The sequence below is a fragment of the Erpetoichthys calabaricus genome, chromosome 2, assembly GCF_900747795.2.
Source record: "Erpetoichthys calabaricus chromosome 2, fErpCal1.3, whole genome shotgun sequence".
Taxonomy (NCBI): Eukaryota; Metazoa; Chordata; class Cladistia; order Polypteriformes; family Polypteridae; genus Erpetoichthys; species Erpetoichthys calabaricus.
The window spans coordinates 41,214,057-41,229,779 of NC_041395.2; the positions used below are offsets into that span (position 1 = coordinate 41,214,057).

Sequence of the window (15,723 nt, forward strand, 5' to 3'; positions counted from 1 at the left end):
TCAGGGACAGACCCTACAAAAGGTTGGCATTGATTTGAGGCAGGACTGCTTTTCACATGGCCAACTGTACGTTGCATGCTCAAGAGTAAGCTACCACACAACTTGGTCGTATTACAACCGGAGGGGCGAACTGACAACGTGGTATACAAAGAGATCCTTAACAAATAATTATTGATTCATTTGCCCTCAGTTTAAAAAGGTTTACTTTTCTTCTTAATAAAAATTTTAAAGCAGTACTTTGCCGCTGCGAAGTGCGGGTATTTTGATATATATATATATATATATATATATATATATATATATATATATATATATATATATATATATATATATGTAGATATGTATATACAGTGGAACCTCTAGATACGAGTTTAATTCGTTCCAGCACTGAGCTTGTATAGCGAATTTCTCGTATCTAGAACAAACTTCCCCATTGAAAATAATGGAAATCCAGTTAATCCATTCCGCACCCCAAATATATTAACATAAATCAATTTTCCTAACAAATAACACTGATAAATTATATATACTGTAGTCTACCTTTAATAAATAACACTGGTAAATAATATAACTGATTGTTAAAAGAATCAAAACAGGTGTCCAAAGTGCAGTAGAGCATTCAATAAATCTTTAAATAAATAATCCTTAAAACAGTTGTGAAGTGGAGGTTTAAAATACACAAGAATAACAATCCTTTAACACGAGGTGAAAACGTCAAAAGGATGCAGTCTTTAAAAAACAGATGACAATCCCCGGTGCTTCTTCTCTGTTAGCGTCTCACCTGCGGGCTCTGCAACAGGCGAGACACTCTTAATGCAGCTGACCTTCTCTACACCGTCCTGCTTCAGCTGTTTGGCTCGCCTGTTCAGCTCACTGTTCAGCTACACGCGAGCCTTTGCTCGCACTGCCTGCCTGCCTGCTCTCCTCTCTTTTATTTTACTTCTTCTCCCCCTTAACCGGCTCGCGCTTCTCTATATATGCGGGGAGGACATGGCAGCTGCAGCCCATCAGCCACAGGAACAATCATGGATGTGGGCAGTTTCCCACCTGTGCACTTAAGTGAGAAACGCAGACACCGCAGATCGCGGCTCGCAACTGCTACCACGCCCCCTCGCTAAGCCGCGAGCTATACCCACAGCCTGGCTCGTGGCTCGGTACGCGAGCCAATGCTCGCATTTAGATCTGAATTTTTCGCTCATACTTTCCTTGTATTTTGAATTTCTCGTATACAGAGGTGATCGTATCTCGAGGTTCAACTGTATATATATATATATATATATATATATATATATATATATATATATATATATATGTCAATGTATGTATGTATATATGTATGTCTAGATATATGTAGATATGTATATATATGTGTATATATATGTAGATATGTATATATATATATATGTGTATATATATGTAGATATATAAATATATATATATATATATAAATATATGTGTATGTATGTATGTATGTATGTGTGTATATATATATATATATATATATGTATGTGTATATGTATATATGTATATGTGTGTGTGTATGTATGTGTGTATATGAATGTATATATATATATGTTGATATGTGTATATATATATGTATATATATGTGGATGTGTAGATATGTATATATATATATGTATATATGTATATATATGTTTATGTGTGTGTGTATATTATATATATATATGACAGCAACACTCATAATAATGACAACACAATTACATATACCCCAAGTTCTTGTCTATAAGCCGCGGCTTATCTAAGGAAAAAAGTTGTGAAAATGAAAAAATAAAATATCGGCTTATACATAAGTCCGGTTTATACAGTAATCCCTCCTCCATCGCGGGGGTTGCGTTCCAGAGCCACCCGCGAAATAAGAAAATCCGCGAAGTAGAAACCATATGTTTATATGGTTATTTTTATATTGTCATGCTTGGGTCACAGATTTGCGCAGAAACACAGGAGGTTGTAGAGAGACAGGAACGTTATTCAAACACTGCAAACAAACATTTGTCTCTTTTTCAAAAGTTTAAACTGTGCTCCATGACAAGACAGAGATGACAGTTCCCTCTCACAATTAAAAGAATGCAAACATATCTTCCTCTTCAAAGGAGTGAAGCAAACAAATCAATATGTCTGTTTGGCTTTTAAGTATGCGAAGCACCGCGGCACAAAGCTGTTGAAGGCGGCAGCTCACACCCCCTCCGTCAGGAGCAGAGAGAGAGAGAGAGAGACAGACAGAGACAGAGTTTGTTTTTCAGTCAAAAATCAATACGTGCCCTTTGAGCTTTTAAGTATGCAAAGCACTGTGCAGCATGTCTTTTCAGGAATCAGCTTTACAAAAGATAGCAACGTGAAGATAATCTTTCAGCATTTTTAGATGAGCGTCCGTATCGTCTAGGTGTGCAAACAGCCCCCCTGCTCAATCCCCATACGTCAGGATCACAGATAGTCAGCGCAAGAGTGAGAGAAAAGTAAGCAATCTAGCTTCTCAGCCATCTGCCAATAGCGTCCCTTGTATGAAATCAACTGGGCAAACCAACTGAGGAAGCATGTACCAGAAATTAAAAGACCCATTGTCCGCAGAAATCCGCGAACCAGCAAAAAATCCGCGATATATATTTAAATATGCTTACATATAAATCACAATTTAAATGACCACTACGCGCGCGTGTTGACTCGGCGACGCCCAGAGCAGAAAGAACGCGCTCTGGCCGCTCCAACCGCGCCATGCGGGGAGTGAGAGAGACGCCAATATCTCACACTCTCTCCCCCCTTAAAGAAATTAAATGGGTGCGAGTGAGACCACTGACCTCCCTCCCTTCTATTAGTTATAGGTTATAGTACGTTCGGCTTATCCATGAGTCCGGCTTATCTATGATATGATTTTATTTTAAAAATTCGTATGATTTTTGGTCTCCGGCTTATACATGAGTCCGGCTTATAGACAAGAACCTAGGGTATATATATGTAGATATGTATATATATGTGTGTCAATGTATGTATGTATGTATGTATGTCTATATATATATATATATATATATATATATATATATATATATATATATATATATATATATATATGTATATATGTATATATATGTGTATATATATGTAGATGTGTATATATATGTAGATTTGTGTATATATATGTAGATATGTAAATATATATATATATATATATATATATATATATATATGTATGTATGTATGTATGTATGTATGTATGTATGTATGTATGTATGTATGTATATATATATATATATATATATATATATATATATATATGTATATATATATGTATATGTGTGTGTGTATGTATGTGTGTATATATATGTGGATGTGTATATGTATATATATATATATATATGTATATATGTGTATATGTAGATATGTTTATATATGTATATATGTATATGTATATGTATGTTTGTGTGTGTGTGTGTATATTATATATATATATATATATATATATATGACAGCAACACTCATAACAATGACAACACAATTACATATATATATATATATATATATATATATATATATATATATATATATCCTTGACAAGGGTGAATTCCCGGCCCAGCAGGTAGTACCTCAGCTGAGTAATCGCCCATTTAACTGCCAAAGCCTCTCTCACCACCGCCGCATACCTGGTCTCCCGGTCCAACAGTTTCCAGCTCAGGAACATAATGGGGTGATCCGCACCATTGACGTTTTGGCTCAGCACGCAACCAGGCCTGTGTCTGAAGCATCCATCTGGAGGATGAAAGGTAAGGAAAAGTTAGGTGCTTTCAAAATAGGTGCAGACGTAAGGGCCTGCTCCAAGTCACTAAATGCAGTACCTGTCTTTTCAGCCCATACCACAATGTTTGGGTCCCTCTTTTTTGTCAAATCAATCAAGGGGCGCCGCTCCCTCTGAGAACCAGGGTTAGTACCCCGCTAACCCAAGAAAGGCTTGGACCTGCCGCTTGGTTCGCGGACGGGGCCATTTGAAAATGGCATCTACTTTGGAGCACTGTGGTTTCACAGTACCCGACCCACCAGGTAGCCTAAATACTTGGCTTCGCTCAATCCAAAGAAACATTTCTTGGAATTAATCCGAAGCCTGGCCTGACCAAGTGTCTGCAATACCACTTTTACCTGCTGTAGGTGTTCCTTCCACGTGCTGGAATAGATGACCACGTCATCCAGGTAGGCAGCACTGTATGAGTTATGAGGCCTGACCACTTTGTCCACCAGACGCTGGAAGGTAGCGGGAGCCCCGTGGAACCCAAATGGAAGGACACGATACTGCCAGTGTCCGCTATGGGTGCTAAACGCGGTCTTAACCTTCGCGGAGTCCATTAAAGGAACCTGCCAGTACCCCTTTGTCATGTCCAGTGTAGTCAAATATTGAGCCTGTCCAAGCCTCTCAAGGAGGTCGTCCACTCGTGGCATTGGATAAGCATCGAATTGGGAGACTTGATTAAGCTGACGGAAGTCATTGCAAAACCTCCAACTCCAGTCAGGCTTAGCAACTAACACAATGGGGCTGGACCAGGGACTATGACTTTCCTCGATTACACCTAGTTCCAGCATGTGTTTGATCTCAAGCGCCACTTCAGCTCTTTTTGCCTCGGGAAGCCGATACGGACATTCTCAGACTATAATCCCGGGTTCTGTCACAATGTCGTGCTCAAGCAGAGAGATCTGTCTGGGGTTTTCACTCTCTACCTCCAGGACAGACAGGATAACTGCTTCCAGTGCCTGTCATTGTCTGGGACTTAAATCTGCATCGAAGTTAAGGCTAGCCGTGTGAGCAAAGAGTGAGCGGGGCTGACCGGTGAAGGGATCGGGATCCCTGTTCTTCCACGGTTTCAGCAAGTTTACATGATAAACCCACTCCCTCAGCCGATGATTGGGTTGACTCACCAAATAGTCGACGAGTCCCTTCCTCTCCTTAACTTCGTAGGGGCCTTGCCAATGGGCAAGCAACTTAGAGTGGGAGTTAGGCACTAGGACCATGACACGATCTCCCGGGCGGAACTCCCGGAAAGACGTGCCGCGGTCATAATAACGGACCTGTGCTGCTTGAGCCTCCTCCATGTGCCTTTTAAGGAGGGGCAGAATCTTACCAAATCTATCGCGTAATTTCGCGATATATTCCAATATATTGGTAGAGGAAAGAGCCTCTTCTTCTCATCCTTCTTTTAAGGTAACTAATATTCCCCAGGGTTGTTGCCCATACAGTAATTCAAAAGGGGAGAACCCCATGGAGGCTTGAGGGACTTCCCGATAGGCAAAAAGAACGAGGGGGAAGAGCTGATCCCAGTTCCTTCCATCCTTGCTGACCACCTTACGCAGCATTTGTTTGAGAGTTTGGTTGAACCTCTCTACCAAACTGTCGGTTTGAGGGTGATATACTGCGGTCTTTAAATGCTTTATTTTCAGTAACTTGGCAGTCTCCCTGAATGTCTTCGAGGTAAAAGGCGTCCCCTGGTCCATCAAGACTTCCTTGGGATGCCCACACACGCAAAGACCCCTAGTAATTCCCATGCGATGGCTTTGGAAGTGGCTGAGTGCAACGGAACAGCTTCAAAGTATTTGGTAGCGTAATCCACGAGGACTAAAATGTACTTGTGTCCTCGGGCTGAGGGCTCTAGGGGTCCAACTAAATCGACACCAATTCTGTGGAAGGGAATATCAATCAGGGGGATAGGAACGAGAGGAGCACGTTCCCTCCTAGGAATTTGTCGTAATTGACACTCCGGGCAGGAAGTGCAAAAGCGACTAACATCCTCATTGATTCCCAGCCAGTGGAAGCGGAGCTTGATCCGCTCCAGGATTTTCTCGGTGCCCAAATGGCCACCTAGGAGATGGGCGTGTGCTAACTCACAGACCTGCCACCGTCATGCTCAGCTACTCGATAAAGAAGGTCATTTTCCAACACAAAGTGAGGACCCTGTGACTGGTTAGTGCGCTGGCCGTTGACTAGGACCACTGCATTTTTGGAAAACTTCAGGGAATTGTCACTCCACTGCTCCCTTTTAAATGAAGCCGGCGTCTCTCTAAATTGAAACTGCAAAAGGGAGAAAGGGTCGGCGTCGACCTCAAGGGGCATAGTTGCCTCCCATTCCGCCGTGGCGCTGGTGGATGACGTGTCGGCACGTGACGGTCCGGGAGTCTCCACGTCACTCAGGGCGGCCGCTTCATCTCTCTCTGCCGGCTGATTACACGGCGTGGAGGCAGCTTCGGATGGCTCATCCCCGTCCATAACTAGGCCCAAGTTAACCCCAGGAGCGGTATGTGTCTCACCACTTTTAATATTAGACCAGTCCCGCCCTAGTATCACTGGGTGTGGGGGATTCGGAAGGATGGCCACGGTTACTTTTTGTACCGATCCCCCGTAACTGATGACACAAGCGATGGACCTGTACCAGCGGATTTCTCCATGGACACAGGTTATACTGGTCTTGAATTTAAACCACTGTTGCAGTAGCACAAACCAGCGGGCAACAATGGTAATGTTGCTACCAGAATCGAATTAGGCTGTGGTCTTGTGTCCGTTGATGATCACTACGCCAGTATGTGGGACCACCAATGGATTAGCCAGAGCACACCAACCCTTCCTCACCCTCCACCCGGATTCCTCCTTGCGTCCAAGCGGCTTGCGCGCCCACGGCTCCGGGGAAGCCGATACAAGCTCTGGGTTGTACGGGGGGTGGGGTGGGGGGGCTAGGTCTTTGGGACGTACTCCGGCTGAGTTCGACAAAGGGACGGTTCTGTTCCCTCAGATTGTGAGGCAGTTGTTTGTGTCTCCAGAAGCTGTGTGAGCTCTGCCAAGTTCTTAAACTGCTTACTCCAGACCGGCTGGATGAAGCCATGGGGAAGAGCTTTCAGGAGCAGATAGAAGACGACCTGCTCTATTATCTGGGAGGGCTTATTTTCATTTGACCGTAACCACTGCCCTACCCTTGCCCATAAGGACCAGGCTTGTTTGAGGATCGGCCGCTCTGGGTCCAACTTCCAGTTTTTTACCTTACTCACCTGCCAGTCTGGGGCAACCCTAGGTGGAAATGGGGGGTCTGGTCTCACAGGGGGGCAGACACTCTCCTCCGAGAGAACATAATAAGCCCCATTTGCCTTCTCCCGCCGGGGTAGCCCAATTCTGTGAGCCACTCTCGCACATTCCCAGGCCTCTCCAGGTTGCCTAGTTAAGTGTACCGGGAGCGGAGCTTGCACCAGGTCTCGCTGAACCACGGGACACCCTCCCCGCCTGAACACACTGGTACGCTCCCACCTGGGTGCATTGCAGGTCCTGTCCCCTTCTCTTCTGGGACAACTCCATCCTGCTGACTACGTCAATGTCACAAACTCGAGACAGAGTCATATAAAGGTTTGGGGCAGCCACCCATATAATTTGGTTTCCTGGCTGCAAAGTTGCTTTTCAAAATAATACAGCACTTATGTACACAAAACTGAGTCCAAACCGAACTGAGGGAATAGGGAAAAGGTGGAGGCTTTCAAAGGGGAAGACAGGAAGTGAAGTCAAAGGGGTCGGGCTCATGTAGGTCTTCTGCCATTGGTGCGAGCCCGGACGTGACATCACAGGGGCCGGAGCCGGCAAGGTCTCTTTCTATTGGCTCGGTCCCGGAAGTGACGTTAAGAGGACCAGGTGGAATCTCCTGTGAATGGTCTACATGCAAGTGCACTCTGCCACATCCCGGTATGTCTCGGAACTGTCTCTAATCAAGCCCTTTAGCTGCCTCCCATGTGCACGTGTGTGAAAAAAAAAAAAAATATATATATATATATATATATATATATATATATATATATATATATATATATATTCTATAGTCAAAGTATAATTGGACATCTCAAATTAAAAGCTGTATAGAAATCAATGGGAAATGTTTGTCAATTGTATCCTGTACAAAATATTCTATATACACTTGCCAGACACAATATTAGGTACACCTGGTCAGCTGATTGTTAATGCAAATATCTAATCACATGGCAGTAACTCAAAGCACTTAGGCAAGTTAGACACTGTCAAGACAAACTGCTGAGGTTCAAAACCAAGCATCAGAATGGGGAAGAAAGGTGATTTAAGTGACTTTGAATGTGGCATTTTTGTTTGTGCCGGACGGGCTGGTCTGAGTATTTCAGAAACTGCTGATCTACTGCAATTTTCAAATACAACCATCCGAAAAAGGGAAAATATCCAGTGGGTGGCAGTTCTCTGGGAGAAAATGCCTTGTTGATGTCAGAGGTCAGAGGAGAATGGCCAGGCTGTTTTGAGCTGATAGAAAGGCAACAGTAACTCAAAAAACCATTCATTGCAACCAAGGTATGCAGAAGAACATCTCTGAATGCACAACAAGTTGAACTTGAACCTTGAAGCAGATGGGCTACAGAAGCAGGAGACCACACCGGGTGCCACTCCTGTCATCAAGCTCACCAAAACTAAACAATCGAAGATTCAAAAACATTGCCTCATCTGATGTATGTTGATTTCTGCTGCAACATCTAGATGGTAGGGTTAGAATTTGGCGTCAATAACATGAAAGCTTGGATCCATCCTGCTTTGTATAAAGTGCCAGGCTGGTTGTGGTGGTGTAATGGTTTGAGGGATATTTTGTTGGCACACTTTGGGCCCCTTGGTACCAATTAAGCAACATTTAAATGCCACAGCCTACCTGAGTATTGTTGCTGACCATGTCTATCACTTTATGACTGCAGTGTGCCCATCTTCTGATGCCTATTTCCAGCAGGATAACACGCCATGTAACAAAGCTCAGATCATCTCAAACTGGTTTCTTGACTGTGACCATGTACTCAAATAGCCTCCACAGTCAACAGATCTCAATCCAATAGAGCACCTTTCGGGGATGATAGGACTGGAGATTCTCCTCAACTGGAAATATATATAAAGGGTTACTGAAATGGATCCTTTTATTTTAAACATACTCGAATGGTGAGTGTTGATGCAGAAGTTTTAACTGTAGAATTCTGCATTAAAAAGAACAAGGGAAGAAATTCTAATATTATTTTGTTAGCAATCTGAATATATAGTGCCTCTTTTATTTTTATTGTTTCTTTTTGTTAATTGCTGCAATTTCCAAATTCTATTAACATTTTCTCAATTGTGTCAACAGAGCGAAGACATTTTGGTTTTACAATCATTTTCGTGGCCCTTTCCATTTTGGTGGCCTTCTTCATTTTGGAGGCCTTCTACATTTTGGTGGTCTTCTTCATTTCAGTGCTTTCTCCATTTTGGTGGCCTTCTCCATTTTGGTGGCCTTAGCCTGTGTGATTTTTCCACTGTTGTTGCACACAAAAGGTAAAAATAAGATGAAACTGGACAACGCTCAATTTTTTTCCACAAATGACATACGGTATACAGTTTTTTGACTGCATGTTATTTTTCATACAGGTTATAAAAAATCAAATTTGTAAATTTTGAGCAGTTAACTGAACAGCTTCTTACTGTCACAAATTTTAAGCGTTAAGGAAAGGTTTTGTTTATGTGGTTAAACCTGTGGTTTTTGGAGAAGCATACTACAATGTAAAGTGACACAACTTGTTAAATTATATATTTATTATTAGCAGTGAATAAAATATGTCATCTTTATTTCTCATTGCTAGACCCAAATCTTCCTTAAACAGAAGTAAATATTAAATATATGTACCTTATGATGTGCACTAACAAATTGTTCATGTCGGTGTATTGTGTAATTAAATTATAGTATTTGAATGGTAAACATACAGAAATTAATTAGTTTTGTCTTTTAAAGTAGCCAGCATTACTCATCTAAAGAAAATGCCCAAAAATGCTTCATAGTGTGTATAAAGCTTACAGCAGATGTGACCCCCCCCCCCCCCCCCCACCAAAAAAAAAAACCATAGTGGCACAAACAAACAGTGAAGTAGCAGCATAGCAAACAATGATTAGCGATGATTAATTAGAATTAATCAGTAAAACTTAGAATGGCACTTGGCTGCCTTTGCTAACTTTGAAACCTCATATTCTACCACTTTTGTCTTTTTTATAATACAGTTATGGATATATGAGAGATTTAAAAGTAATCAGTGAAAAAAACAAGATTTATGTAGTTATTTTTTTTCTTGATGTATACAGAATTTCATCAAGATTTCTTAAGTCTACAAAAATTGAATTTGCATTGAATTAAAGTTTTTCAAAATGGTTGATAACCTTTATTTTGATGAAAAGCATCATGACAAAGAATGGTATAAGAATATGGTATATGAATATTGATTAAATCACATATCTCAAAGTACACTTAGTTTGTTACTGAAGTATTGTTTTATAAATTACATTCAGTTTTCATTACTGTAAAACCACAGAACCTGCATGGTTATCATATTTATAAGTGAAAGCAGAAATTATCTTAGAAGAAAGGACTTGGTGTGACATTACTCTCCAAGGACATTGATAGCAAGGATACAGTTAAAAAAATACCTTACTGTTATAATAAGTTTGTTATAATATTAAGTTTGGTGTCACTGTCTCTGTGCGAGTTGTTTTATGGACTCATTCACACATGCAGGCCAAGTATGGCACACAGAGGCTAGTTTGGAGACTGAGACAACTGCAAGTAGGCATTGTGCTATTCCTGTATTTTTGGAGGTGGGGTTGAGTCCTTTCCTGTCCTTGTTTGGAGACCAGAGAGAGAGCCTGAACATGGAGCAACCAGTATATAAGGCTTGGACTGCTGCCAAGACACTTGAAGCCGATGGACGGAAGATTATATCATCCGTCCGGAAAATCCTTTCAGCACAGTGACGAAAATGACAAACTATACACAAAATGTTGTCATGGCTTCCTTTCATCTGTAATGCTGCGTAAATCGTCAGTAAAGAAAGCTAAGTTATATCTTTTTTCTCTTATGTGATTCTTTTTCCGCCGTATCACTATGGGAGGAATATCGCCTTTTACATTATATCTATATAGTTTCTGGTTACTTAAAACGCCGCAATTTCAAAAGAACATATTTCCGAAGAGCTAGTACCTCTTAAGGAAACAAAATGGCACTGTGAGCATGGTTGTGTGTATCATATTTATAATGTAATATATATTTATAATATGCTTCTGATAATGATGACATGGAAGGTCTCGGTCAAATATTGAGTATATACGGGATGGTCACGCGCTCATACATGGACTCTCGTGACCGAGTTATACTGCCTTAAAATGCCTGGCCCTAACTGGAATAGGGATACTAATTAATCCCGTGAAAGTACAAGAGGCGGTCTTGTAATATGGGACACAGTGCATGGGGCAATAATAAAAAAAAAAAAAAAAAAAAACAGACAGCTGCCGATGAGTTGTGATAGCATCTGTTAACTACATTATGCGTGTTGGACTTAAAAGTCCAAAGCATGAGTATAAATGTGGGAATAAAAGATGTAACTAAGTCGGACACGATAAATTGTAAACAACAGTTTTAAACTTATAGGCACAAGACTGGTTGTCCAGAATAAAGTGGACAACACAGATTAATCAGCTGCCGTACGAAGTCCAAAACCTGCCTGAGAAATAAAAATGGCATGTTGGGGAACACTGTTATTAAAATAAGTTGCATCGTTTAGCCATTAGAAACAATATTTTGTAAAAGCTATAAAGAGCTGCGCGTTATTAAGATTTGATGTAGGCAGGCATGCAGGCATGCACTTACCTTGTCATTTGACGAGTCAGTCACGCATCCAGCGGGTCTGGTAGTCAGTTACTTACAGATGAACAGTGTAAATGCTGATAAAATCCATAACGGCTCGATTGCGCTCGCTAAAATAAATTGTAGAAATCTTTAATGGCATAATAGCAATCCGATGTACACGGTTCGTCCGCCTGTTAAAAAAAGCAGTCGGTGAGCTGTGCAGCTGTCCCTATCACTTTGCCTAAAAGATTAAAAGTTAAAGGTTTTGGCATGCCCCCCCCCCCCCCCCCCACACACACACACCACCTTTATTATACTGCTAAAGTATCATGCCGTGTGCTAAAACACACAGAAATTATTGAAATCGTCTTATAAATATAGCTTAAATGACGAACCTATGTTATAAGCTAGTGTTTAAAAAGAAACTCTAAAACGGTGTACAAATAGCACTGAAATGTAAAAGAGCTCTAACCTAAATTGTAAAAGAGAATGTGTAATTGGGTTAAAGCAAATAAAATGTCTTTACCTTTGTTTAAAGCTTGTAAACATGCAAAACATTTTTCCTTTCAACCCCTGATCAAGTTTAAAGGAAAAATGCTCTTTTGATAATACTAAATGAGAAGGGAGACAAGTTTTTGCAAGAAGCAGAATTTGCCTGATGTGCGTGAATGGAGGTTGTGTATTTTAGGAACTATAAAGGTAAAGAGTATGGTGGCGCAGTGGTTAGCACACTTGCCCGGTGATATGAAATAAAGGTTAAAGCATGTATGTTTTTCTTGTTGAGTCAGGATATTCTTTGTGACCACATAACTTTTTCTGGGAATACTTTCTTGTTGTGGAATTGTGCTGCGTGATTTCTCGATGTGTGGATTTTCCTTGATTGTCGCTGAACCAGTATCGCCACGGAAATAAGTTTCCTTGATTGTTGCTGAAACTGGTTCGCCACAGACTTTTCATGATCTGGAGACTAGCGCGTATGAAACTGAGGTAAGATGTACTCCTAATTTAATTAAAGTAGTACCAGTTTGCGGCCTGAGCAGTTGTTTGATTGTAATGATAAGCATGAAGGTAAAGAAGTACGTTGTTTGATGGTCGTGATAGAGTAAATAAGCATGAAGGAAAAGACGCGTTTAAGTGCGTTGAACAGTGAAACCTTATAAATAAATAAAAAAGCGCAACCTCAAGTGAGTTTATAGCACGTGTGATAGAGATCTCTATGAATGAAATACAATTGTAAGACGACTTTATTCTGTGAATGAAGTGCAATTGTAAAAGAGAACGTGAGTATGAGAAAATGTGAAGATATTTGAAAGAATGAAGAAATTGCCAATTACTGTATGTTGAAATGACTGTAATGAGTGAAGGCTGTTTGTTTGTGAACAGTTGTTTTCTCCAGTGTGCTGAATGTTTTTTAAAGAACTTCTGCCTTAGCCAAATAATCTGCTTGGACATGAAGTAGGATAGAATCTAGCAAAGAAAAATAAAAGAAGATTAATAATTCTTATTCAGAGTCTGGGGTGGCAGATACTCTTTTATGTAATTTGTAAGTCTGTGTTTCTGTGTTTGTCAGCTGACTAATCAATAATGTGAAGGAAAACTCTAAAAGATGGGAGACGTCCCATATAATAATATAATAACATAATAACATAATTGTTATAGTAATAGGGGATCATATTCAAATTTAATTGTATTAGTAATACATGTGAATATCTGACAGTAAAATCAAAAAAGTGATCATAAGAATATTTGTAATGCAAACTGTGCTTAGTTTAGTGAAGCCTGGAATGTCTTTAAAGCCTACAAGTAGATGCAGTGATAAATAAAGATGACCTATTGAACTTGTAAGTTTATCTGAGTATAGGATTTACAGCCTGTAGCATGGTCAGTTAAAGAGTTAAGAATTTTAAAATCTGAATTTCAAGAAAATATTATAAGAAATAAAGAATATGTAACTTCACAACTATATATGTTCTTTTTCTCCAGATTCAGCAAAACCTGTGACCAATAGATGAAAAATACAAGCTATTTTTTCTATACAAGCTGCAAGAAATAGCTTAATAGCAAGTTTGGGCAGAGAAATTAAAAAATAATCTAATCAAAGGGTGGTGAATGTTTGATAATCAATCATAAATTAATGAACAGCAGTTATTGGAATTATTTTCTTGCATACTAATTAGTGCAAGTGTAAGGGTATAACATCCTGTATAATGAAAATGTTTAAATGATAATAAAAATGGAAAAATACAAAAAGTTAAATGATGCCATATCAAACTAGACTAATTTCTTTCTCTAGTCTTCATGTCAAATACAGTGAAGAAGGTTACATATTTTGATGTATGTCAAATGATTATTATTATCACTTCAGTAATTACAAAATGTATTAGAACTGAATACATGTATTGATTTGTATCTGTTAGTGGTTAATTTTATGAAGATTTGTTGTTATATCAATGCATTAAGGTTAATGCTCAGTGATAATTCACATAGCTAAATGGATTGTTCAGTTATACATTAGAACCATTAATCTATATAAACTGTGCTGTTGTAATATCTTAAAGACATTTAAAAGATTTATCTCTTGATAAGATAAACTACAGTTTGTTATATGGTATAGATGTTATAAGATTTTTGTTCTATGAAAACACTCAAGTTCAGATATGTCACATCTTGTTATAATTTAAGACATCTGTGATGTACTGTATAACTGATGCAATGTGTTAATTTTGTTTAGTGTATTATCCTACTGAAGAAACATTTTCATTAGCCTGGTTTAAATGTAATAATTTGCCGTATTTAATTTATCTCTAACTGTTATTTATGATATGAGACTGAGAACTGTGGGTCTAGAATTGTCATTAATAGTGCTGCATTGTATTATACATATGATTGATAAAGAATTGTTTTATGTTATGTATTTGCTCTACCTTTCACCCTTCTTTATTTAGCCTAGCAAGTATTTTAGTTTTGGCCACTCAATTTAGTGGTTGCCAAGGTCTCTCCAACTCAGTGGTAGAGTTTTATCAATGAAGAAAAGGTGGTGTACTACGAATGAAGATTTAAAGAGACTGTACTGCACTAATTTTGATCTGCTGCACATACCTGATAATAGCTGGTGAAGAAACGACTTGCTTTTTCAGAGTGGAAGAAGTGCAGAATCAAAGAAAGATTGTAAGTCCAGCAGAGTAAATCTGAAGCCATGATATGTGCAGACATTTTTGCTGCAGAAACAAAGTTTTTATGGACTCTAACAGAAACAGGCTGTGAACATTCCACTGAAGTGAGATGACAGCTGTTGAAGGCTCCCATGAATGACTACTGAATCCAGTGCAAGCCTAGAGGGAAGTGTTCCTCTGCTAAAAATGGACAGTCACCATGTGTGCATCTCATGAGCTCTCTAATGGCAACAGGACTGTTTAGTTTTCTATTCCAGTAATGGCAAAGACTTTAGTTTCCTGAAGCAGTCACACGTTTGTACAGAAGAATCTGCAAAGCCACCAAGCAAAAGGCTTTGTCTACAAACCACTGGGTTGGACAAGGCATGAATATAGAAAGCTTAGGAATATACTTGAAAATGTTAAAAGAGGGGCTCAAAGGTAAGAGGATATGCATAATTTACCACTAATAATGTTAAATTGTAAAATGAAAGGGAAAGAACATCTGATAGTGAAGTTGGGGAGGATACAAATAATGTACAATATATGTATTATAAGGGCAATTAATAATCATAGCAATAGATCTAGAATAGCATGTATTATAACTCATAAAAGGGATTAGACACCAAAGAGTGGGGCACATATAGCAACATACTGAAGTTAGAAATGTTATGAGTGCCAAAGAATAGTGAAATCCATCAAGATGCTATATAGAATTATAATATAATCTGATGCTATGATACCAACTGCATGGATTCAGTGGTATTTAGGTACAACACTGATTATGTAAGACATAACAGGCGATCTCCATCTACACCACTGATGAGATACAATGATCACTACTTAGTAACGCCATGTTAAATGTAACTGTTTGTCCAAATGTACTGTAACTTGTCAATGTCAATATT

The 15,723-nt window shown here is 39.3% G+C and overlaps 3 protein-coding genes across 3 annotated transcripts in view; all 3 read left to right on the plus strand.

The window, feature by feature from the left end:
• The window catches only part of LOC114643435 (hemicentin-1-like), a 99,969-nt gene extending 84,906 nt beyond the window's left edge, over positions 1–15,063 (plus strand). Inside the window, exons 13-14 of the mRNA XM_051922290.1 lie at positions 9,144–9,328; positions 13,647–15,063. Coding sequence (XP_051778250.1) covers positions 9,144–9,292 — 149 coding nt within the window. The 3' untranslated portion in view covers positions 9,293–9,328; positions 13,647–15,063. The remainder of the gene's footprint in view (positions 1–9,143; positions 9,329–13,646) is intronic.
• Positions 1–15,723, plus strand: part of LOC114643436 (E3 ubiquitin-protein ligase TRIM39-like) — a 303,199-nt gene that overhangs the window by 161,194 nt on the left and 126,282 nt on the right. The window lies entirely within an intron of this gene.
• Positions 6,080–15,723, plus strand: part of LOC127526556 (gastrula zinc finger protein XlCGF57.1-like) — a 78,029-nt gene continuing 68,385 nt past the window's right edge. Inside the window, exon 1 of the mRNA XM_051922324.1 lies at positions 6,080–6,284. The gene's annotated coding sequence lies outside the window, so the exon portion shown is untranslated. The remainder of the gene's footprint in view (positions 6,285–15,723) is intronic.